At 35.7% G+C, this 25,632-nt stretch overlaps 4 protein-coding genes across 4 annotated transcripts; 2 read left to right on the forward strand and 2 right to left on the reverse strand.

Annotated features, from left to right (window-relative positions):
- Positions 1-16: 16 nt before the first annotated feature.
- On the reverse strand, positions 17-5,474 carry LOC133328598 (aldehyde dehydrogenase, mitochondrial-like). Its single transcript, XM_061537155.1, has 4 exons — positions 5,330-5,474; positions 1,440-1,588; positions 1,283-1,379; positions 17-1,218 (listed from the first exon to the last, which is right to left on the reverse strand). The coding sequence occupies exons 1-4, from the start codon at positions 5,468-5,470 to the stop codon at positions 25-27; spliced, it is 1,581 nt and encodes a 526-aa protein (XP_061393139.1). The 5' UTR covers positions 5,471-5,474; the 3' UTR covers positions 17-24.
- Positions 5,475-8,867: 3,393 nt separating this feature from the next.
- Positions 8,868-9,925, reverse strand: LOC133328584 (alpha-tocopherol transfer protein-like). Its single transcript, XM_061537141.1, has 3 exons — positions 9,630-9,925; positions 9,191-9,563; positions 8,868-9,125 (listed from the first exon to the last, which is right to left on the reverse strand). The coding sequence occupies exons 1-3, from the start codon at positions 9,923-9,925 to the stop codon at positions 8,868-8,870; spliced, it is 927 nt and encodes a 308-aa protein (XP_061393125.1).
- Positions 9,926-12,734: 2,809 nt separating this feature from the next.
- On the forward strand, positions 12,735-13,790 carry LOC133328586 (alpha-tocopherol transfer protein-like). The gene is made up of 3 exons (XM_061537143.1): positions 12,735-13,030; positions 13,086-13,257; positions 13,533-13,790. Exons 1-3 carry the CDS (start codon positions 12,735-12,737, stop codon positions 13,788-13,790), a joined length of 726 nt encoding a protein of 241 aa, XP_061393127.1.
- Positions 13,791-15,508: 1,718 nt separating this feature from the next.
- On the forward strand, positions 15,509-17,068 carry LOC133328587 (alpha-tocopherol transfer protein-like). Its single transcript, XM_061537144.1, has 3 exons — positions 15,509-15,810; positions 16,382-16,754; positions 16,814-17,068. Exons 1-3 carry the CDS (start codon positions 15,509-15,511, stop codon positions 17,066-17,068), a joined length of 930 nt encoding a protein of 309 aa, XP_061393128.1.
- Positions 17,069-25,632: the final 8,564 nt, after the last annotated feature.

Here is a 25,632-nt window from a genome sequence, read left to right on the forward strand (position 1 = left end):
TATGTTGTTGAGATAATAAACTTCTTATGAATTCTTTTGGGCCAACTTAACAATAACACTCTTAACTTCAGTGTAGTTTTGCAGAGCATATTCACCATTTTCACGACCATGGCCAGACATTTTATAGCCACCGAAAGGCACCTGGGCACACAAGGCATTGTAGGTATTGACCCAAACTGTGCCAGCACGTAGACCTTGCACAATATAGTTAGCCTTATCAATGTCCTTGGTGAAGACAGCAGCTGCCAAACCATAATCCGAGTTATTGGCTCTCTCAATAACTTCATCGAGTTTCTTGAAACGGATAATTTGTTGAACGGGGCCAAAGATTTCTTCACGGGCAATGGTCATATCATCCTTGACATCTGCAAAGACAGTGGGCTCAACAAAGTAGCCGGGCAAACCTTGGGGACGATTACCACCAGCAACCAATTTGGCACCTTGTTTTTTGCCCGTATCAATGAGACCCAAAATCTTTTGCATTTGTTCCTCATTGACTTGGGGTCCCTGTTCAACATTCAAATCGAAGGGATTGCCCACGGTACGTTTCTTGGCACGTTCAGCACTGCGTTCGACAAATTCATCATAGATTTTATCCTCAACAAAGGTACGTGAACCAGCACAACAACATTGACCCATGTTAAAGAATAATCCGAAATGGGAGGTCTCCACAGCATAACTCATATCGGAGTCAGCCAAAACAATGTTGGGACTCTTGCCACCCAATTCCAAGGTGACACGTTTCAAATTGGTATTACCCGAGGCTTGTTGGATCAATTTACCCACCTCAGTGGAGCCGGTAAAGGCCACCTTATCGACATCGGTGTGATTGGCCAAAGCGGCACCGGTATCACCAAAACCAGGCAAAACATTAACAACACCCTCCGGGAAACCAGCCTCTTTCACCAATTGGGCAATATAAAGAGCTGTCAAACTGGTTTGTTCGGCTGGTTTCAGGACAATGGTGTTGCCGGTAGCCAAAGCGGGACCTAATTTCCAGGCCATCATTAAGATGGGGAAATTCCAGGGGATGATTTGAGCGCAAACACCAACAGGTTCGTGACGGGTGTAGGCGAAGAAATCACCGTCCATGGGTATGGTTTTGCCATGGTTTTTATCCGCCCAACCAGCAAAGTAACGTAGATTTTTAATTGCCATTGGCAAGTCGACGTTGTAGGACATGGCAAAGGGTTTGCCATTATCCAGAGTTTCCAAACTCTAAGAATAGAAGGAAATTAATTTAAAACTAATTCTAAAGAAAAATATCTTTAAAAAGACTTACGGCCAAATAGACAATATCACGTTCCAATAGATCAGCCAAACGATTGATTAGCACACCACGTTGTGAGGCATCCATGCGGCGCCAGGGTGAGCCCAATCTGAAAGGTAAACACATCGATTAAAATATTGACTTCATTATGGTTTGTGGACAAACTTACTTAAATGCATTACGGGCTGCTTGAACGGCCAAATTGACATCTTCCTTGCCGGCACATTGTATCTCAGCAATGCTCTTCTCAGTGGAGGGATTGATTGTTTCGAATGTCTTGCCCGATTTACTTTTGTGCCATTCATTGTTTATGAAGAGCTAATATAAACAAATAAATAAAAGGGGAAAGAATAAATAAAATAATAAAAATAATTAGCTGCCCGCACTTTTCATTAAAATTTTCAACACTCTCATCATTGTGGTTCCGTCATTTGTTTTGTTAAGTTTGCATATTATAGAGTAAACAAGCGCATTTTGTATACTCAAATATTTTTTTCTGATAATCGTTTAAACTGCTGCACACTTGTTGTTCATGAACAATATTTGCAAATTATTATCAATAACAGTTTTTATTGATAAGAGGGTAGGGGAATCTGATATAAGCAAACAAAAGATTGTTTAGATTATAAAAAAACTTCAATTTCCGAGAATTCGTCAAAGATGATTCAGCTCTTCTTTACAAAAACTTTTATTAAATCCAGATGCATTTAGTTTTCCAAAGGAAAAATTGAATTCAGCCTGGCTGAATTGCATTTTGCATACAAAAACATGAATTCAGCCTGGCTGAATTGGGTTTCCCGTTCGAAAACATTAATTCAGCTCGGATGAATTAGATTTTCCGTACGAAAATATTAATTCAGCACGGCTGAATAGGATTTTCCTTACGAAAATATTAATTCAGCCCGGCTGAATTGGATTTTCCTTACGAAAATATAATTTCAGCCCAGCTGAATTGGGTTTTCCGTTCGAAACCATTAATTCAGCCCGGCTGAATTGGGTTTTCCGTACGAAAAATTCAAATCGTCCCGGCTGAATTGGTTTTTCTATAGGAAAACTTATTATTAATTCAGCCCGGCTGAATTGGATTTTCCTTACGAAAATATAATTTCAGCTTAGCTGAATTGGTTTTTCCGTTCGAAACCGTTAATTCAGCCCGGCTGAATTGGTTTTTCTATAGGAAAACTTGAATTTATGTCCGTTTGAATAGAGATTTCTTCAAAAATATTTTAATTCTGTCCCGCTGAATTGTTATTTCTATAGAAAAAATTAATTCAGCACAGTTAAGTTGGGGTTTTCTATAGTATAACTTTAATTCAGCCCAGCTGAATTGGGTTTAATACTGAAAAACTGTAATTCCACCTTGCTAAATTGTATTTTCAATGGGATACATGTTATTCTGCCCGGATGAATTGGGTTCTCTATAAGAAAATTGTAGTGCAGCGTGGCTAAAATAAGTTCTAATGCAGTCCAATAGAATTGGTTTTCCTTTAAAAAATAATTCAGTCCAGCTAAATTAAATTTTCAATAATAAAACATTAATCTAGCCTTCCTAGAATTATGAAAATATTTTCTCCCAACTAAAAACAACAAGTTTCCCGTTTTTCTTTGGCATATGTTATAGATTTGTATTCAAAACGTATTTACTTTGAATTGTTCTCAATTATTTGCATAGAAAATTGGGAATTGTTTAACAAAAACAACAACACAGCAGAAGACAACAATGTATTTAACAATACGTCATGACAAACATAAAGATACATAAAAGATAGCTTTATTCAAGGTTAAGGAACGAAATATAAACAACAGTTGCGCTGCTACCATTCGGGAATATGTAGCAGGGGGATCAAACAAAAACACACACACCCATATATTCACATAAAATAATTCCCAATCATGATTGGGATTCAACTTGAATTCCTGTCCTATTATTAATTTTGTTCCACACACACGCCAATTATACAATCCCTCCAGATGAATAGGTTTGGTAATTTTTATTACAATTGTACTTTAATTGGTACAGATGCACACAAAAAATGGAACATTTTGGAAATTAATGGAACATTTTGGAAATTGATAAATAGAAAATAAAAAGGTTTATACCAAAAGTTGGACCTATATTTACCATTTTTTGAATAAAAGTTTCCTACCCAATCGGAAATAACCATTACAACATCTAAAAGGGCCGACCCTTATATGGAGGCGAGTTAAATATTATCTTAATTAGAAACATCAATATGGATGGATCAATGTGGACTGTTGTGTGTTCTAGAAAAGGAAGAAGTCATCTTGGTATTTGATTATCCTAAACATCCAGGAATTCTGTTTCGTTACTGAAGTCCTTGAGTTTTTTTCGATTCACATCCCCTTATTTTAGGAAAGGTGTCATTTCGAAGAATTGGATTCGAAAACTTAAGAAGGCTGGGAAGTGGCTCAGGAAATGTTCTAACGTTTCGTTGCCTTCTCCACACGCTCTACACCAGTTGTTTCCCTCGCATACAATTTTGTATAAGTAGGCCCGCAAGCTGTTATGTCCTTCGAAAACTTAACACAGCGCCATTTTGTAATTTTTTAATCCCCTAGGCGTAAAGCTAAATTTTGATACTCTCTTTACCCATTACGTTCGGTATTCTTCACTTGTTCACAAGGTTCAATGTTTGCATTCATAATGCTGATGAATTCATTGCTTGGGAAATTTCTCTAGGTTTTAGAAGCTACAGCTTGGATGTCAATTAGGCTGTGCATCAGAATGGGTATTTTCGACAATCCTTTGACTCGAGCATATATTGCCATTTGCAGGAAGGCAATGATCTCCGGCGACATTGAGGACATACAAAGTTTACGAACTTTTAAAGTTTTCATAATCGGGAACTCATCCACTTCAAATTTACATGCATAGGTTCCAACGGAACTTAGGTAAGAAAAAAATTATATGGTTTTAATCACGTCTCCAGATTTACTAATAATGAACAACTTTTCTTAAAATCGCTGCTGGACCTTGAGCTCCACTTAACCTATTAAAGGCATACACAAAGAAAATGGTCGGAATTCCTGGGAACAACTCTAGTTTAGTAAAAACGATCAAATTTTTTTGAAATTTTTTCCAGAGGTAGGTATTTTTACCCTAATTATGGGGATATCTTTTTTTCTTGGGGGACGTACCCGGTTATTTGACCCGGAAGTTCGGGTACGGGTACCCGGTTATATCCGGTTTTACGGATCCGGTTAATATAATATCATTTTAAAGGTTATAAAAATACCTTTCCATTGAGTGGTAATATGATAGGGTTATCTCAACCATTTTGGAGATATAGTCAAAAAACTGGGTTTTGGACCCCGATTTTTTTGAAAAACTCCCTAAAAGTCGAACTTGGGTCCATTATAGTACATCTCTAACCCATAATCGAATGGACCACAATTTGCCCTTTCCAAAATGGTGCTATATATGGCTGTATCTGTTGTGGATCAAAATATATGGGCCTTAGAACCCTACAAAAACAAGAAAATTCTGTCATATTACCACTCAATGGAAAGGTATTTTTATAACCTTTAAAATGATACCCATATTATATTAACCGGATCCGTAGAACCGGATATAACCGGGTACCCGTACCCGAACTTCCGGGTCAAATAACCGGGTAACCGGGTACGTCCCCCAAGAAAAAAAGATATCCCCATAATTAGGGTAAAAATACCTACCTCTGGAAAAAATTTCAGAAAAATCTGATCGTTTTTACTAAACTAGAGTTAAGCCAATTCCTGTACTAAAACAGTTAAAAACATACAGTTATGTTTTCTATATTACACATAATAAAAATGTCCGATCTATCCACCTTCGAATTTCACAAACAGTTACCTGTTTGACCAAAAATTGTTCTATTTCGTACTTTTGCAATTTTTGCTCATCCCTATCGGCTATCAACCTCTCGAAAGCAGCTGTTATCTGTTTTTGCTTTTCTTTTTTTTACTGAACTTACGACACTACAACAACAACAAGAAAAATTCACTTTTTTATATTAAAATATTCCATCTGGTTTTTATTTATTATTTTTCAATACATACCCCAGTATAAAGAATATCCGGATTTGTATTCGGCTCTGGCATAGCAGCATAATTTGCCTTAGCACCCAAGCTAGGCAAATTTGCCGATAAAATTCTTCCCGAATTTTTTAGTAAATTTGTTGTTTTTAATAGGCGCAGCATTTTCTCTATTCAAATAATCCGCGAAACCTCTTCGTAGAACAAAGCAGTGCACACGCAACAGACGAATGACTGACCGGCCGGTAAAACAAAATCGCGAAACGTCGTTGTTGAAAACAACTATTCGCACACAACAAAACAAATCGAACGATTGATGATAATAGCATGCGAAAAAAGCTTTTCATTTTATAGTGCCAGTGATGGGACATGGGGATAGTGGGTACAAAAAAATGTACATTTATTAGCAGAAATGAAGGAAATGGGGATATTACGCCATGGAAGATATTTTAGTATTTTTACAAGTTTTCAGACCAAAAAGTTAAATAAAAAGATCCGGATTATATATATCCGGATTATATATATATAATGATAAGCAGTTACTTAACGACGTAGTACAAAAACATGACCAATGCCATAGTATCAACACTATGTCGTTCTGTATTGGCATCAGTGTCGTGTCAGCTGCTGCAGAATTGAACAAAAGCTTTTTATTTTGGGAGAGCACATGAATTTGCCAAGTGTTGCCATATTGGACTATTTGTAATAAATACACACGTATAATAGCGTGGTTTTATTTTTGATTAGTGGATAACATAAATTTGGGCATTATGAGTATAAATATTGAAAATAAATTTTGAGGTAAGACAAGGTTCATGCTAAAGGTTAAGAGTCACTCAATTTCTGAAAGTAAACCAGTAAAAACTCTATGTTGCCTCCACCATAACGTGGACATTCAAAATTTGTTAAAAAGATCGGGGCTCTATAATGGAGAAAAATATTCAAAATTAAGCGGGACATATAGTATGCAAAATCCCCATTCGTACACTCAATTAAAAATGAAAAATTTACAAAGTATTCAATCCAATATGCTAATTTTTAAAAATTTCATACAGATTTATACAAAAATACACGCAAAGAAAAAACATGATTGAGCCAACAATATTCGAAGAGCAAATTGTATGGTAAATATATGGTTGGTTTCTATTTTTATAACCTTCACCACACTGCGGTACAGGGTATTATTTTATTTTTATTTATTTATTCGAATGGAGATAGACCAATGGTTCCTTTTGAGAATATGAATAGAATCTCTTTCTGAGTCGATTTATGCATGTCCGTCTGTCCGTCCGTCCATGTATTTTTGTGAACAGGTACAGGTCGCATTTATCGTCCGATTTGGATGAAATTTTGCACAGGTAACTTATGTGGTCCAAGGACGAACCCTATTTAAATTAGAGAAAATCGGTTCTGATTTACATATAGCTCCAATATATAGTTTCGTCCGATTTAAGGTAAATGGTGCACCAAACTCCCAATATTTGTCCGATTCGTACAAAACTTTGTACAGCGTACTGAATTAGGTCCATATTGATGTACACGACGTTTATCGTCCGATTTTTGGTAAATGGTTCACCAAACTCACAATATTTGTTCGATTCAAACAAAATTTTGCACAGTTTAATGTCCGTGAAGTATTTTTTTTAATTGGTCCAGATTTATATATAGCTGCCATATATAGTTTCGTCCGATGTTTGGTAAATTGTGCACCAAACTTTCAATGCACAATCGATACAAAATTGTACATATCATACTGAATTATGTCCGGTTTGATGTATTTGAAGTTTTGTGGAAATCGCTTGAGATTTAGATAAAGCTCCCATATATATCTTTGCCCGATTTTTTGTAAATTATGCACTAAACACCCAGTATTTGTCCGATTCAAACAAAAATTTGCGCAGCGTACTGAAATAGGTCCGTATTGATGTATCCGAAGTTTTGTGGAAATCGGTTCATTTTTTTTTTTGAAAACGGTTAAGATTTAGATAATTCGCATATATAGTTTCGTCCGATTCTATGTTAATGGTGAACCAAACTCCCAATATTTGTCCGACTGAGACAAAATCTTGCCCAGTTTATTGAGTTAGGTTCAGATAGTAGACGTATATGAAGTGTTGTTGAAATCGGATCAGATTTAGATATAGTTCCCATATATATTTTCGTCCGATTTTATGTAAATGGTGCACCGAAGACCTACGTTTATTCGATTCGCACGAAATTTGGCAGAGTTGAGTTTAGAGTGATGTGTATTAATGTTGCGAAAATCGGTTTAGATTTAGATATATCTCCCATATATATTTTTGTTAGATCTTATGTAAATGGTGCACCGAGGAGCCTATGTCTGTTCCATATACACGAGATAAAATTGTGGACAGCGCACTGTACTGCAGCATACCAAATGGTATGCGCCCTGATTGCTCAAGTATGTCCAGATTTACATATAGCTCCAGATACATTGTTTTGTCTCGATTTCATGCAAATGGTACACCAAAGAATCCGATTGTCATGCAGTTTTTCATAGATTTCACACATCACACATTTAGTTTCGCCTGATTTCATTTCAATTGTCCTCCAAAGATGCTACGTCTGTTCTATCGACAGGATATTGTATATATTAGCATCTCTTGCATGTATCCAAAACGGTGAAGGGTATCATATAGTCGACCCGTCCGACTTTTGAAATTTCGTTATTGTTTTTTTTTTTTGCAATGATATTTTTTTAAATATTAATATTATATAAATATTTGCACCCGCATCGGTACTTCTCAAACTAATCCTGTTGGATCTGCACTCCTGGGCAGATCAGGGTACGGTAACCTTTTTATTCCTTCTTCCATTTTCTTTTCAAGGGAAACCCTTATGGAACATAGTATTCCATTACGTCTACATCGATTATCTCTTCGTATTCTTTCAGCCGATTTCAGCATAGGCAAATTTGTATATATCAAATGTTTTGCATGCACATCTGTTCACTCACCTCGTTATGGCCAAATATTTTCTAATTTACAAAAAAGATGTTGTTTATCGATGGGGGCAGTACCACCCCCACAAAATTGCTGATTTTAAAAATATTACAATTTGATAACAGGGCTATACTTTGACAGGTTTTTTTATAGAACGTGCACAAACGCACACATGTGTTTATACACATATTATAAAATATTGATAAGATTATGCCATATACAAACAGACATACATTATAATAATATTTGTATTATTTTCCGCCAAAAAAAGAAATAACAAATTATTTCTTAGAACGCAATCATATCATTAATTTAATTTACGATATTGCCTGGATACATTAACACATCTAATAAGTTTTTTTACTATATTCCCAAATTTGGTCTGTTCCAGAACCTGCAAGAATGTAAAATTTTTTACTACGATAACATTATTTCCTTTATGATATCGGAAAAAATAGTACAAATTAGTATATTCTTGCAATACGGGGACAGACCCATTGTTTACTATATTCCAAATATTAGTACTATTCAAGCCATCGTTTTATATAATTTTTTTTTACCCTTATCTATGAAGATATATTAAATTATGCGGACTCATTTTAATCCACATTCAATTTACGAAATGACCCCTCCATTCCAAACAAATTATCAAAATCTACAGGTTTACCGGGTCTTAATTGTTCATCGGTACCATATTTAGCATCCTCAGCAAAGTAATCACTATATTCCAAGAATTTCTTATGCCATGTATCGATTATTTCCGGTATAGAACCATTTTCACCACCATATTCTTTGGGTAAATATTTCAAGGGGATTTTTTCGTACATTTTTTCAATATTGGAACCATAGATGACCATCTGAAAAAATTAAGAATCAAATTATAAAATCCCTATAACTTAATTCATCCATTAATCAAACTTACCCTATCCACTTGTTTCTTGGACATCATTGGCTTTAGCATATTGAAAACAGATTCAAATATCGATGGAGCATTAATGGCATGTGAGGCCTTTGGTCTCAAGGGCATAGCCTCCTCTGAATATACAGTCATTTTCTTCATTAAACTTGGTGTAACCTGAAAGAAATGCTCCTTGGTCCAACCCTTCAGATCCATAATGTGTACAAAACCATTAACAATGGCATAATCATCTTCCCACATTAGAATTTCATTACAGGCCTGGGCAACACGCATAATATCGGCAAAGTTATATTTCGAGGGGTCATAGCAGCCATTGCGTATCAATAAAATTCTTGGTCCTGTTTCATTTAATGGGGTGGGCAGTACCAAGCCAATGCTGTAAATATAAAAAAATTAAAACAATTAACGAGAAATTACTTCAATAAAATCTAATAAATCTTACCCCAATTTAATTATTTCCTCAATGTGTGGATTCTTGACATCCCGCAAAGAAAACAGTTCGGGAAACTTCGATCTCAGCATATAATAACGATCAATTTTCGATTTGGCCTTTTCCAAACTAAATTTGCAGCCACGCAAAAATGCCAAAAGGAATTGATCATCGGTACGTGCCCTTAAATGAGGCTGTTGACTAATCCATGTCTTCAAAGCTTCAATATCTGCTGCAACACGCTCGGGATCTTCATGCAGTTCATCAATGGCAATTTTTTGCAAAACTGGTGTCAATGGTCGCACCATGATTCGTTCTCTTTTGTTTTTAATATAATTTTGTTGTGACCCCTGGCTCTTGAGTGGCAAGACTATTCGTACATGTTTTAAATAAGTATACCTACAGTCGTCCACAGTTAATGGACGCTAAAGTTAGTAGCCAATCAAACATAAAGTTGGATATCAATTGATGATAAGGTATTGTGCGATTATATTTCACAAATTTCAAATACTAAAATTTTGAGATAAGATTTGCAAGAACAAATTTGCTGTGTCAGAAGGTGTTTAGGTGGGTATAGAAATACCCTACAACTGTGTATGTAAAAAAAAAAAACTAAAAACTGTGTATGTAAAAAATATCGATATCGGATCGAATGGTATACTTTCCGAAAAACGTCTTTATAAACATCAGTTTAACACTAAATTTAATTGACCACAATCTATGCAATCTCCAGGACAGCCACGCAGAAGATGGTCGATTGTCTCCGTATCCTCGCCATTACAGAGTCTGCAGTAATCAGTAACATTATTGGTCCCATTTAATCGTAAAGGCTCTAATGCTGTCCAGTAATAGCTCCCGTCATTACTCTAATTTCCGTTTTGCTCAGGCCCAACAGTGAATTTGTTATTTTGGCTGACAGATTATTACATTACACCTAGGTTCGTTGTATCAAAATTCATTGGCTTTTTCGTCAAAGAACGTCTAAAAATTCCGATGGCAGATGGGTGGTTTGATTGTGTCAGCGATTGCTAGATCTGTAAATTGTGATCCTCGTCTGGTTTTTCATTACCCATGAAGTCAGTGTCCTAGTGTCCAGCACAGGATCTTGAAGAGTTTTTATGTGAGTACCTGCCAATAGGCCAACTTCACAGTGGCTGAGCCACAGGCGGAAAAGCGCTCACCAATGCACCAGCACCGAAGTACTGTACCAATTGGAGAGCATGCAGAAGGCACACTCTCCCCCTTGGTGAGGGTCGAAACCACTACCCCCGCGAAGCTCCCCAGGGGGCCACACCAACTGTCAGGCTGGATCGACAGATCTAGGGGCACCTGACACCCGCGGTACGGAAAAGCTCCGCTCAGGCTCGAGACCGAAGCCTCTCCCAGTTTGACGCTCGTCCGGGCTGGTATCCCAAAACAACAATAAGCAACGACGATAACCGCAAGTGGCCAGGAAAAACCTGGCCACAAGCAGTGACAAATACACAAATCACAAACAATTAACATGCTGTCCTCACGGACTGCACAAAGGGCTCAAAGGACCGCGGCATCGCACATCACAACACAAACAATGAACAAAACTGCCCTCACGGACAGCCTACACTACATCCATAGGACGAGTGAAGCACATGAAGTGGAAACCACGAACCACCCACGATGCACAGACAACAGCAGGCAGCACGTGCACCACCTACAACCGCCGAACACCGCACCAAGACCAGCACCGCCACCCGGTGCAAGTACCCACGACCACCCGGTGCAACCGACCAACCCAACTACAAGGGGGCTGTGCACGAGGACCACCTCCGCTAACTACTGTTCTTCTCCTAACTGCTTCACGAGCAAAACTACTTAAACGACCAAAGGTCCGATCGTCTTCAAGTGCCCTATTGAAATCCCACACCGCCCCTCCATTCGATATACCCATACTTGCTAAATCTCTAATGTCATCATAATAACAGCATTCCGTCAGTATATGCTTCCAGTCCTCAGTCATCCCGCACCCACATAAATCCGTCTGGGACAGGCCTCTTTTATGCAGAAAAGCATTGAGAGAGCCATGCCCCGTCAGTAAGAAACCAGTACTTAAGCCGAAGCGAAAGTCTGGCCGGTCCACTACGAACGTTGCGTCACGAATAAATTCGTACGTCAACCTCCCTTTGTCACTGTTCGTCCACCTTGTGTCCAGCACAGTCGATAGTTGAGAGTTAGTGTTTCCAAATCTGCTCAACACTCGATGACATCAGACTTGTTATACAGGATTTTATGGCTTTAAGAGCGTCTTGACTATACACAAATATAGCCACCGGTTCAACGATCTCTGCATCCAGACTTCTTATGAATTCTGCTGCCTTCCAAATCGCGAAGATTTCATCTTGGAAAACACTACTGTTGCTATCCAACTTGTAGGTAAGCTCAAGGTCTAACCTTTCACAGTAGACGCCAGCTCCTGTACCTTCTTCAATCTTGAATCCATCTGTAAAAAAATCCAAAACGGTGGCGAAAAATTACTTCAATAAATATTCTAATATTCATTACAAAAGCAACTGTATCCATACATAATGCATCCTATTACCTATTGATGTTCTCAAAATGTTCAGTACAGATATTTTTCATTCTTTGACTTTCTACTAAGTGTGGAGTATAAGAAATTCTGTAAAAGCAAAACCAGTGGCGAGAAATTACTTCAATCAATATTTTAAAATGCATGTCAAAAGCGACGTTATCCATACCCAATGCATCCGATTATCTATTGTCCTCAAAATGTACATTAGATTTTTATTACAAAACATTCACATTTTTGGATTGGTGTATCTTCTGAAGGTCACTTTGGTATGTATCATATATCCCCTTAAACCAAATACACCACCTTTTCCCCATACCAACTACAATAAAAACGTGCAACAAACATTAGTTTATTTTCTGTTTAATTCACCAAATCTTATCAATAAAATGTCTTTAAAGTTTTTTTGTTTTTATAGTCCACGAAACAACCGAATCGTATACACTATCAATTGATATCCATTATTTGATAGCAAGCTGTGGGTTCACTTTACTATGTTTAGGTTCTTCATAATTTAGTATCAACTAAATTCGACTTGTTAAAAGACCTATACAATGGTGCGACCATTACCGCCCGGTTTGCAAAAAGTTGCAATTGAAGAACTTCACGAAGATCCTGCTCGAGTGCAGGATGATATAGATGCTCTAAAGACATGGATTCAGCAACAACCCCATTTGAGGGCACGTACCGATGATCAATTTCTAGTGGCGTTTCTGCGTGGCTGTAAATACAGTTTGGAAAAGGCCAAATCCAAAATCGACAAATATTATATGTTACGTTCCAAATTTCCGGAATTGTTTTCATTGCGGGATGTCGATGAACCAAAGATACAAGAAATCATTAAATTGGGGTGAGATACTTTCAAATTCTAAATTTTGAAATTTATTTATATTATTTTTTTACAGAATTGGCATTGCCTTACCCACACCACTTAATGAAGATGGCCCCCGCATAATGCTTGTACGCAATGGCTGTTATGATCCGGAAAAATACAACTTTGCCGATATAATGCGTGTCTTCCAGGCCTGGAATGAAATCCTAATGTGGGAAGATGATTATGCCATTGTTAACGGCTTCGTTCACATTGCCGATTTGAAAGACTGGAATAAACAACATTTTTTCCAAATGACACCAAGTTTAATGAAAAAAATGACAGTCTATTCGGAAGAAGCAATACCTTTGCGACCAAAATCCTCGAATTTTATTAATGTACCCTCGATATTTGAATCGCTATTTAATGTGGTCAAACCTATGTTGTCGGAAAAGCAGCTTAAGAGGGTGTGTACCAGAAATTGAGATATTTACGTTTTATTATATATATTTGTATTGCTTTTTTTGGTATAACTTTTCAGATGGTCGTCTATGGTTCAAATTTGGATAAATTTTATGAAAAAATACCTCAGAAATATTTGCCCAAAGAATATGGCGGTGAAAATGGTTCAATTCCCGAAATTATTGCCGAATGGGAACAGAAATTCCAGGCATACAAGGAATATTTTAAAGAGGATGCCAAATATGGTACCGATGAACACCTGAGACCGGGTAAACCTATTGATTTTGATAATCTGTTTGGTATGGAGGGTTCTTTCCGCAAACTTAATGTAGATTAGAAAAAAAATTTTCTTAAAGATTAAGAATAATATGAAGTGTGAAAATAAAATATAAAAAAGGTTTATAAATTGTCGCAACAATTCAATATTAAAATCTGGTTAGTATCCATAAAAGATATATTATGATTTGTGAACCGGAATACAGGTAAAAAAGTGAGAATAAATATCAGTGCAATTTCAAAGTATTGTTATAAGACCTTCGGAATCGATTAAAAATCGATTACGAATAAAAACATGACGAGAAATTACTTCAATACATACTTCACACGACCTACTTCACACGACCGAGAAATTACTTCAATAAATGCAAATCTCTAGGTAAATTAACACGACCTTCTGAATATCAGCGCCATACTTAATAGGATGCCGCCAGTATTGTTATCAGACCTACTAAGACCATTGCGAATCGATACATAATAAAAACGTAACGAGAAATTACTTCAATAAATGTAAATCTCTAAGTAAATTCACGAGGATCTCAACCTACAGATCTAGCAATCGATTGCTCAATCAAACCTGTCATCTTTTTCGGAACTTTGAGGCGTTCTTTGGCGAAAGTGCCAATAAATTTTGGCACAACGAACCTAGGTGCAATGGGTCAAGATCTATCTGGCCAAATTTGTTAACCAAGAGAACAAACTCACTGTTGAACCTGAGCAAACCTGAAATTTGAGTAATGACAGGAGTCTTTAGTGGTAATTGCAATATCAGGGTATTTACCAGCAAATGGGACCATGATGTTACTGATTACTGCAGACTCTGTGCTGACGAGGATACAGTTCTGGCCGTCTGTAGGCCAGAACTGTGTCGCTGTCCAGTTCTGGCCTACAGACCGTTTCTAACCTTCTTTTCAACTATGGAACCTGCTTTAATCTACAGCATAATTTAAAACCTAAAGTGGTTGGGAAAGTGCAACCTTAGCACGTAATATGTTTACTATCCAATTTCTATAGCCATCGAAACTATTCCCACCTTTCTCCTAATACTTCTTGTTAGCTTCTTATCCTTTCTTTCCCCCTTTTCTCCCCTACAGATCTCTCCATAACTTTCATGGATGATCACAATGGGCGGTCTCAGAGTGCTGCAGAAACATTAGTGACTGCACATGCCCAGTCAATACGAATATTGAGAGTAAAATGTTAAGACAATATCACCAGTATTCTAATCGGATCTAAAAAAGGACTTTTTGACTCTAACCCGAATAAACCGATAACGAGAAATTACTTCAATAAATGAAAATCTGCCACATGTCCTTTTGTATATATTTCGGAATATGTTTCCGGATTCATTGCTTGAAAATCTACATCTAGATGGTCCAACTGAATATTGTCTACGAACAGCGGTTTTAAAGTATAGATAATTTAAATGTATTTAGATTGCTTCGAGACCAGAGCACTCGCTCCTGAAAAAATACCCCATAAAGTACTGAATACTAACCTCTATATAATTATTTTTTTTTCAAATCAGTGATACACTGATATCAAAGGTCGGGTCCCCAAAAATTGGGTAAAACACAAAAAAATTGCATGTGTTTATTTTCTAACAACCTTGCAGTATAGTATTTATGTGGCGACCTTTGATAAACTAATCTAATCTGCTCGACAATTTTTGTATTTAACAACAATTTAGAACAATACAAAATGTTTATATACCAAACCATAATATTGTCAGTACTTGTCGTATAGGATAGTCAATTTGCAGTTCGATTAGTTATAACCATGACATTGAATTTGCGACCACTTTCATCAGCCTTGCAACAAAAGGCCATCGAAGAATTAAATGAGAATCCCAATAGAATTGCTGAAGATCTGCAAATGTTTAGAGAATGGATATTGAAACAACCTCATATCCGATCACGTATGGATGATCAATTTTTAATTGCATTCTTACGCGGTTCGAAATATAGTTTGGAAAAGGCTAAAAAGAAATTGGATAGTTACTATACAATACGTACTAATTTTCCGGAACTTTTTGAATCCCTAGTTGATGAACAGAGAGCAAGAGCTATATTGAGAATGTGGTAAGTAGAACAACTCAAAAAATACGAACTCCACTTTTGTTTATATTAAGATATTTAACCCTTTATGGCCCAATGTTGCCCACAGCCAACAAAATGTTCTAGAGCTTATATTTAATACGAGGCAAGTAAATATATATTTTTTGGATTATATATATTAAGAGCTGACTATGGGCGACACATATCAAAAGAAAAAACTAAAAAAAATTAAAATTTTTGGTCAAGTTGTACGCTTTTCAATACATAGATGAGTGCAAAAATATGTACAGTACCAAATTGTGTATACAGTCCAAAATATTTAAATCGCTTTTTATTCAAAATGTACGAATCGTACTCTCTAAATTGATGTTGAGTCTTGTAAAAAAGAACCTACAGAATAATTAAAAGTGATTTTTTGGTCGATATTGCATTTGTTTTTGTTGTTATTGGACTTTTATTTTTCGGAAAGAAGGTACTGTATCTCCCGAATGCAAGGATGTAGCGGCGTAAAAAATGGCTTTAAGCCACTTTCAAAATAAACGACTCCTCTTTATTAAACCCTCTAATAATCATATGCATTCTAAATTATTTCCAGTCTTGGTGCCCATTTACCTATACCCTTGGGTGAGGGTGGACCACGTCTGGTTCTAATGCGTCCTGGACATTATAATCCCGATTTAGCATCGCTATATGAACTTATGAAACTAGATTTGCTATTCAAAGATTTAATCATCCTGGAAGATGATCATGTTGTCGTTGGAGGTTATGTCCATTTAATAGACTTTGCTGGATTTTCCACCAAACATGCTCTACAATTTCAACCGGCTAAAATGAAACATCTTATTTATTATACCGAAGAGGCATTGCCCATACGAACACGCGCTCAACATTTATTCAATACTGGTACGGCTTTTGAAACCATTTTTGGAATGATGAAACCTTTATTGCCCGGGAAAGTTAAGGAAAGGGTAGGTAAGGGATAATAAGTTATAGAATCCTCAATAAATATATTTAAATATGTTTTTAGATAATGGTCCACACCAGCATGGAATCCGTTTACCAACAAGTCCCTCTAAAATATTTCCCCAAAGAGTATGGCGGTGAAAATGGCAGCATTGAAGAGATAGCCGCAATTGGTGAAGATATGCTAATGAGATATCGTGAATATTTGGCCGAACAAAAAGAATATGGTACCGACGAAAAGCTAAGGCCAGGAAATCCTATAAATTTTGATGCCATTTTTGGTGTTGAGGGGTCTTTTCGTAAATTGGAAGTTGATTAGAAGCGAAGAATTTATATTTATGACACTCGATACTAATACTCAAACTTTATGAAAAAAATCTTGCAGAACATAGCCAAATATATTAAGCGGAAGAAAAAAATGTGAAACCAGAAAAAAGTTAAGTGTTTTGGAAACTTCCATCTCTGTTATGAACATATGTTAAATTTTGTTTCGATCTGGCAACTCCTTCATATAGAAACAGGTGTTCAAAAAAGACGCATCCGCAATTTTTTACAATGAAGGCACGCATTTCTAATTTTTCCATTGTAAACAATTGCGGAGGTGTTTTTTTTTTTTGAACGCATATGTGTTCATAACAGAAATGGAAGTTTCCAAAACATACATTTGCTAGTGGACTTGCCACACATGTGCACATAAAATCTATTGTTTTGAAAGTTTTCGTAAAATGTCTCCCAGAAATACATCTTTGTCTATCAAACTAAAGCTCCAGTTAATATCTCAAGCAAAAAAGAAAGAAAAAACAAAGCACCAATGTCCACCGATATTTACCCTTGCTGGGTAATTAACCGGGGTCCACGGATAATTACCCTAGCGAGGTAATTAACCGTGCACTCTTAATTACCTTAATCCAAAGAAGGTCCTTCACAAGTTGAAAGAGTTTTGCTTTAAAAACTATTCAATATGGGACCACTTTTTGTCATAACCCTTATATAAAGCCCGCCCATTTTCTGTATTTTTATTGCCCCAACCTCATTCAAATAGTGAGAAATTACTTCAATATATTTTAAGTAACTTGGAAGATTTCAATCTTTATAAAATAAAATTAATCATGGTTTGAAAATCGGTAAGGAATTCTAAATTAACATTCCATAATTTGGGTATGACCTTGCCTATGTCTTTATATGGCAACTTTTTTAAGGTCCCGCAGAATTTTAAGTATTCTTACAGAGTTTTGATTGTCTTAACCTCATTCAAATAGTGAGAAATTACTTCAATGTATTTTAAGCAACTTGGGAGATTTTAATATTTTCCTAACTAAAAATTAACTTCTTGGTTTGTCGATCTTTAGGAATTCTAAATTAACATTCCTTATTTTGGGTATGATCTTGCCTTTGTTCAATAGTCTTTAAATAGCCATTCTATAAAGATCCCGCACGAGTTTACGTATTTTTATGATACTAGGCTCTTTTTTCAAGTGGCTCTAATTTGGCATTCCAGATTCCTGTTGTTGGGTAAAAATTCCTTTCTTGAAAATACTTAGTATATGTCCAAGTTTTGACATAACCCCCATATAAAGGTGCCGCCTCATTTTAGGTACTTTGATGGCCCTCATTTATCCCCTACGGATGGAAGATCTTCCATGAGTCTTTAACATGCCCTCTCTAGGGTCACTAAAGAAATTTTCCTGCAACTGTTCATCTTTATATAGAAGGCCTTTTCCATAAAGACATTTACCTGTAACTGTTCTCCTAAAAATAGGCTTTATGGAAGAAATTCTTCAGATTCTCTGTAATTAAAAATTTTTCTTTACATAGACATAGTCTTCGCTCGAAAATTAGAAAAAAAGGCGAACATATCATTTTTTTTTTTGAAAATTGCATATTTCCGATTTATCCTAGTCCCTACGATAGCTATATAGGTCTAGAATAAAGTGTAAAATTTTGAGAAACGATTGGATTAACCTCTTTGGTTATGATTTTAACCCATAAACTTGTCGTTCTGAAGTCTATGCAAAATTCCATGTCAATCGAGCATACCATTTCTATGTAGTCGAGCAGAACTATATGTATACCGATTTGAAGCAATTTTACAATTTACAGTAAAGCATACACTCAAAAATTTTATTTGAATCAAACAAACGTTAGATAGGAGCTTTATCTAAATCTTAACCAATTTTTTTTCAAATTCCAGTGTTCATCCTTGGGCCACATATGTGGGCTGTACCACTTTTCACCTCATTTGGGATCATAAATGCGAACTGTAGTTTGTTAACAATCGTATGTCCGACTCAGAAAGTGATTCTATGCATATTCTCAAAAGCAACCATGGGTCTATCCCGTTTCTTTTTGTCTATTACAAAAGTATGCACAAAGACATAATACCCTGTACCACAGTGTGGTGAAGGGTGTAATAAAAAAAATAGATTTTTTGAAACCAAGAATGGAGGGTCCACTTAAATCTATAAAACATACATAATTACAGATCTCGAATTTTCCGCATGAAGTTATTCTACCCAATGAGCAATGCTTAGCCGATACTGCATGAACCGCTCCCTTATTTGCTTCCTTATGAAATTCAAAAAGCCTAAAAATATGCTATCAATTTCACTTAATTATCATATATCTACTAATTTATACATATGTACATTAGTGTGGGTACCTTAAAAATTACTTAACTATTCTAAATCTTCAAATATTTAATCATTTGGTTCGCTTAGAGGCAGGAACATAACGACTTTCATTACTGAAAGCCTAAACATTCTGGATAATGGAAATGACGCTTATGACTACTACCTCAATTTCGATCTGCGTTGCTGTTTTGGTCCTATTCAGAGGTTTCTAAATAAAATAAAGTCCGATCTTATCGGATATACATCATTTTTATACCCTCTTTACAACCATATGGTAGTGTGTATATTAAATTTGTCATTCTATTTGCAACACCTCGAAATATTCATCGGAAAACCCTAAAAAAAATATATGTATTCTTGATCCGCCTGCTGAAACACGATGATGGAGATTGCAATATTTAAGATATAGCTCTGAAAATTTGCACAGACATTGCTATTATTGTCAGGAGGTTTGGTATTACAAATGGGATATATCGATTCAGGTCTTCATGTAGACCCCATATAACGGTAACGCCCAATATTCGATATTTTGGTAGCCCCCATTAAACGGTACTCTTTGGTATTATGACGATTTTGGGCAAGTTCTGTGAAATCTTACTACCAAAAATGATTAATGGTGACCGAATTTGCGGGGTACTAATAATGCAGGATAGTCCCCAATATTCGGTATTCTGCCGATATTGGACACGTTTTTTTCAACCCAATTGGCTGTACTTGGTATTTTGGGTCTCATATAATGATACCCCAATATTCGGTATTTTTTGACACGTTTTTCAACCGAATTGACTGGGTGAGAAGCATATAGGTTCCTTTTGAGAAGCATAGAATCACTTTTTGAGTCGATTTACGCATGTTCGTCCATGTATTCTTATATACAAAGTACAGGTCGCATTTATGATCCGATTTGGATGAAATTTGGCACAACTCACTAATTTGGCCCAAGGACGAACCCCACTGAAATTGGAAAAAATAGGTTCGGATATATATTTTCGTCCGATTTACTATAAATGCTGCACATTTCTTTCGATTTACATGGAATTTGGCACAGAGTACTGATTTGAGTCTAGAATGTTATGTATTAAGTTTCGTGAAAATCGGTTCAGATTTAGATATAGCTCCCACCTATATATTCGTCCAAAAGAATCAAATTTAGGCCAATTTGCACGAAATTGGGCATAGCGTCCTGAATTGATTCTAGAATAATGTGTGTTAAGTTTCGTGAAAATCGGTTCAGGTTTATATACAGCTCTCATATATATTTTCGTCCGATTTTCAGTAAATAGTGCACCAATGAATCAAATTTAGGCCGATTGGCACGAAATTTCGCACAACATACTGAAGTTAGTATAGCTAAACTTGTGCCAAGTTTTATTAAAATCGGTTCAGATTTAGATATAGCTCCTACTTACATTTTTGTCCGATTTTTTGTAAATAGTGTACGAAAGCCCCTACATTTATTTCGATTTGCACGAAATTTGGCATAGCGTCCTGAATTGAGTTTAGAATGATGTGTGTTATGCTTCGTGAAAATCGGTTCAGATTTAGACATAGCTTCCACCTATATATTCGTCCGATTTTCAGTAAATAGTGCACCAAAGAATCAAATTTAGGCCAATTTGCACGAAACTGCGCATAGCGTCCTGAATTGATTCTAGAATGATGTGTGTTAAGTTTCGTGAAAATCGGTTCAGATTTATATACAGCTCCCATATATATATTTTCGTCCGATTTTCAGTAAATAGTGCACCAAAGAATCAAATTTAGGCCGATTGGCACGAAATTTCGCACAACATTAAAATCGGTTCAGATCTAGATATAGCTCCTACATATTTTTTTGTCCGATTTTTTGTAAATAGTGTACGAAAGCCCCAACATTTCTTTCGATTTGCACGAAATTTGGCATAGCGTCCTGAATTGAGTTTAGAATGATGTGTGTTAAGTTTCGTGAAAATCGGTTCAGATTTAGATTTTTAGTAAATAGTTCACCAAAGAATCAAATTTAGGCCAATTTGCACGAAATTGGGCATAGCGTCCTGAATTGAGTTTAGAATGTTATGTGTTAAGTTTCGTGAAAATCGGTTCAGATTTAGATATGGCTCCCATATATATTTTCGTCCGATTTTCAGTAAATAGTGCACACAGGAATCAAATTTAGGCCGATTGGCACGAAATTTTGCACAACGTACTGAAGTTAGTATAGCTTAACGTGTGCCAAGTTTTATTGAAATCGGTACAGATTTAGAAATAGCTCCCATATATATTTTCGTCCGATTTTATGTAAATGGTGCACCAAAGACGCTAAGTTTGGCCGATTGGCACAACGTACAAATATTCAAAGGGATATAAATTTGTCCCATTGTCCTAACCGATTGTTTGTATTTTGTGGTTAGGGATATAAAAAGTTCGACGAACTTTACAAAGGTCTTTAGATGTTTTTCGTTATATTGGAATCTTTTTGATAATCAGGTATAGTTTGCAGGGTTGCTTTTTTTGCTGCAAAAATGAGTTTTCCATCGAATTTAATGTAAATTAATATTTTAAATTCAAATTGGGTAGCAATTTTTCCTACCAAAAAATTTCAGTATTGGTCTATAACAGGCACGGGCAGAGCGTAAAAAATTCTGTTCTCACGCACTTGGCTTTGTGTGTGTGTCAATGGTTTTTCAATTGGTTCAGTTGAATGTGTGTGAGAGAATAATGATACTTACTCTCGCGAGAGTGCAGGCGTGCGGTGGTTCGCCCGACTGTGGTCTATAATATTAGTAGATATTATTCGGTATTTTTGGGATTATGAGTTCGTTTTTATCAGAATTGGCTGTAATTTCTTTTTCATCGGGTGTCAAATCCCCCTAGGTACCGAACGATTGCAAGTATTTTAAATGTCCATCTCATGGTGGAGGGTATAAAATGTTCGACACGTCCGAACTTAACGGCGTTTTTCGTGTTTATTATAAATACTATTAAAAACTTGGGAACCACTAACAGAATCAACATTTTTTTCAGTTTTCCCGCATTGCAAATGGTGTTTAAGGTTCGAGCCCCATAATACCCTGATTACTTTTTTTGTATGATTTTGAATAGTCATTCATACCTTACATTTTTTTATTTGATATAATTCGATATATTTTACACCTTAAAATATCCCCTCTTTTTTTAACAATCATAACACCTGTGTTATTTATTTTATACGACCTTCCGATTCATGAGTTATCAAATCAAACCCAACAAAAAAGACGGAAACGTGTATAAGCAAAATTTTTATCATTTACGTAAATAAAAAAAAAAAACAAAACTGAACTTATCATTCAGACGAAGCACATTTTTCCATATTTATCATATTTCTAGAGATTGTTGTTGGGGTCTTCGTCAGTCCTCATTACTAAATCCCGATGAAGAGGAGGAGTGATAACAAGCGAGACAAAAAATATATATTTTTTTAATAAAACACCTGAAAAGGGTCGAAAAGCATATTACAGAAATGTATATCTTACCAAAGATAATGATGAATTGATGATATCAATTTAGGCATTTTTTTTTGCTCGGGTGTATCCACTCTCCCCCATTGAAAGGGAGGGGACATATTGAATAGGTTTCAGGTGTTTGTGGTGTGAAAATGCACAATGCAAAAAAGCGTTATTTTGTTCTGCTGCTAATCATCATCATTGATAAAAATAAGTGCGGCTAATCAATTATGGTCCTCTACTTTTAGCTGTAGATAAGACGGTCACTAGGCACACTCGAAATTATAACTCTGTTGTTGTTTACAAATCATTCGGAATCTGATTCACTTTTTTTAAATTATACACCAGTGCAAAATATATAGTATCTTATCGAATAATTTTGTTGGTAATTTCACATTAAGACTTGTGATTATTTCTTTGTTTTTTAAAATTAGTTCGAATTAATCATAATTTTATAGATTTGAAGTATATCAATAGGATATTGATTTGTATATTTGCTTGAGGTGAAAATAATGAAGGTGTCAAAATTTTAAATTTTTGTTAGAGATAAAGAAAAAATATCATCTTTAAAATGGCATGTACATTAGAACTATTTGCGGAATTAACCTCCTTTATAAGTATTTTTTTAACATATATACAATAAAATTAACAATTTAATAGTACGTTTACATTTAACGTTTAAATCCCCTAATTTTTTTCATGTCTCATTCATATATTTATTATGCACAATATTTGAGAATATTCAGAGATTTCCAGTGTTCTCTTCTCATATTTAAATTCATATACCAAAATGTACTATTCTGAACTATTTTAATGCATGTATGATTGGTCTGCTGTATCTTGTCTTAGGTCATGGAGATGCCATCTATCGTTGCCTAGGAACAATGCCTCCTTGAATTTTGTGCAGTGTTTGTGGTTCTTTCTTTTTTTTTCCAATTAACTCCTCTCCTCCTTGGCTCACGTCCTATTTGGTAATAGAATGTTCAGAGCCATGTCTCCATATGTAGCTTAAGCTACGAATTTGACTTTATCCATAGATGGTGGTTTGTGTTTTGCAGATTGACTTCGATCTTCTTTAAGAATTTGACCACAACGTTCAGACTTTCTAAGCCTTGTGTATCAGTGAACTCTTCTACTGTGAAGGAGTCACATAGTTGCGAAAAGCATCTTCTTTTGTTATTAAATTTACGAAAATTAAAAAATTTCATGCGCAGCTGTTTGGATTCTGTTGAACGACTCGTGATTTATAGGTTATCCGTATTTAAAAACACACGTGTTAGTTAAGCGAACGCTTAACAACCGCCATTTTGTAAAAATCTATTTTTAAGCCCGTGGGCGTGTAATACTCATTTAAAATTTTTACGTCTTTCTTGTGAGCCGTCCGAGGACGAACTGTGGTTCTTTCTTTCTTCTTACGTGAGAAAAAAAAACAGGTGACTTTCGCTAGCTTGGGGACCCGATTAATAGATCTTCGTTTCTAATTGAAGTCGACGTACAATGTTGCCAATCATAAGAAATATTACTGCATTAAATTTGACAGGTGGCCGTATTACCTTGGCATGATGAGAGTCCTATTAATAAGGTAACCCAAAAAGGGAAAAACATATGTTTGTTCTTAAGTTTAACGTTGCATGTACTATGGCACAATAAAAAGGTAGTCCATTTAGATCAGCTGATGTCTCGTTTAACTGTAAAAGTGCGTTAATTTCTACTTGAATTCGATGTTCAATGTTGCCAACCATGTGAAATATTATAAGGAAAATTTTGACAGATGGTCGAGACAAAAACAAAGGTTTTTATTTTGATTACATGTGTGCAGAGAGAAAACGCTCGGAGATTAAATGAGAAACCGCCATATGAAATGACATACTAAAAGAGAACGCAGAGAATTAACTTATTGATACATGTAAATGAGGTCACCAGTTCCCATGATTGGATAGCATTAGTTTTGATACATCACCTTATTATTGCATCATGGTCTGTACTAGGAGGAGTGGTAAACATATTACAAAATGAAAACTATGTTTATAGCATTTCTTTGGAAGAAATTATGGATGAAACAAACATTTCGTGGTATTTCCTACTAGATTTTGAGAACACATCATCATTGATGTTTTTGCGTTTATACATATACATATGCTAAAAAATGAAATAAATCCAACAAACTGTTGAATACAGTATTCCCCGCTTAATTACCTCCACGCTTAATTACCTTCCACGGTTAATTAATTCGATTTCAGAATACCCAGTTATTTTCAGTACAATCCCTTACAAAATTGCACGTTTAATTACCCCCTTTTAATTACCGATTTCATTTATTTGCCCTTAAATAACCTACCTCAAAGTAACCGTACCTTTAAATCTGTCCCATGTAATTATCCAATGTATTTTTTTAAATCTGGCAACTTCATTTAAAATGGCTTACATTTGCTAGTGCACTTGCCACACACAAAATCCATTGTTTTGAAAGTTTTCGTGAAATGTCTCCCAGAAATACATATTTGTCTATCATCTACATCTTTGTCTATCAAACTAAAGCTCCAGTTAATATCTCAAGCAAAAAAGAAAGAAAAAACAAAACAACAGTGTCCACCGATATTTACCCTTGCTGAGTATTTAACCGGGGTCCACGGATAATTACCCTAGCGAGGTAATTAACCTTGCTCGCTTAATTACCTTCCACGGATAATTACTCAAAAATCTTGAAATTTTCACTGAGGTATTTAAGCGAGGTTTACTGTATATTTATTTTACATTTGACAGAAGAAGCCACTCCTCACAGAGTTGCATTT

This window comes from Musca vetustissima, unplaced genomic scaffold (assembly GCF_032173495.1).
Source record: "Musca vetustissima isolate MV318-11 ecotype Yass unplaced genomic scaffold, APGP_CSIRO_Mvet_v1 utg2116, whole genome shotgun sequence".
Lineage (NCBI taxonomy): Eukaryota > Metazoa > Arthropoda > Insecta > Diptera > Muscidae > Musca > Musca vetustissima.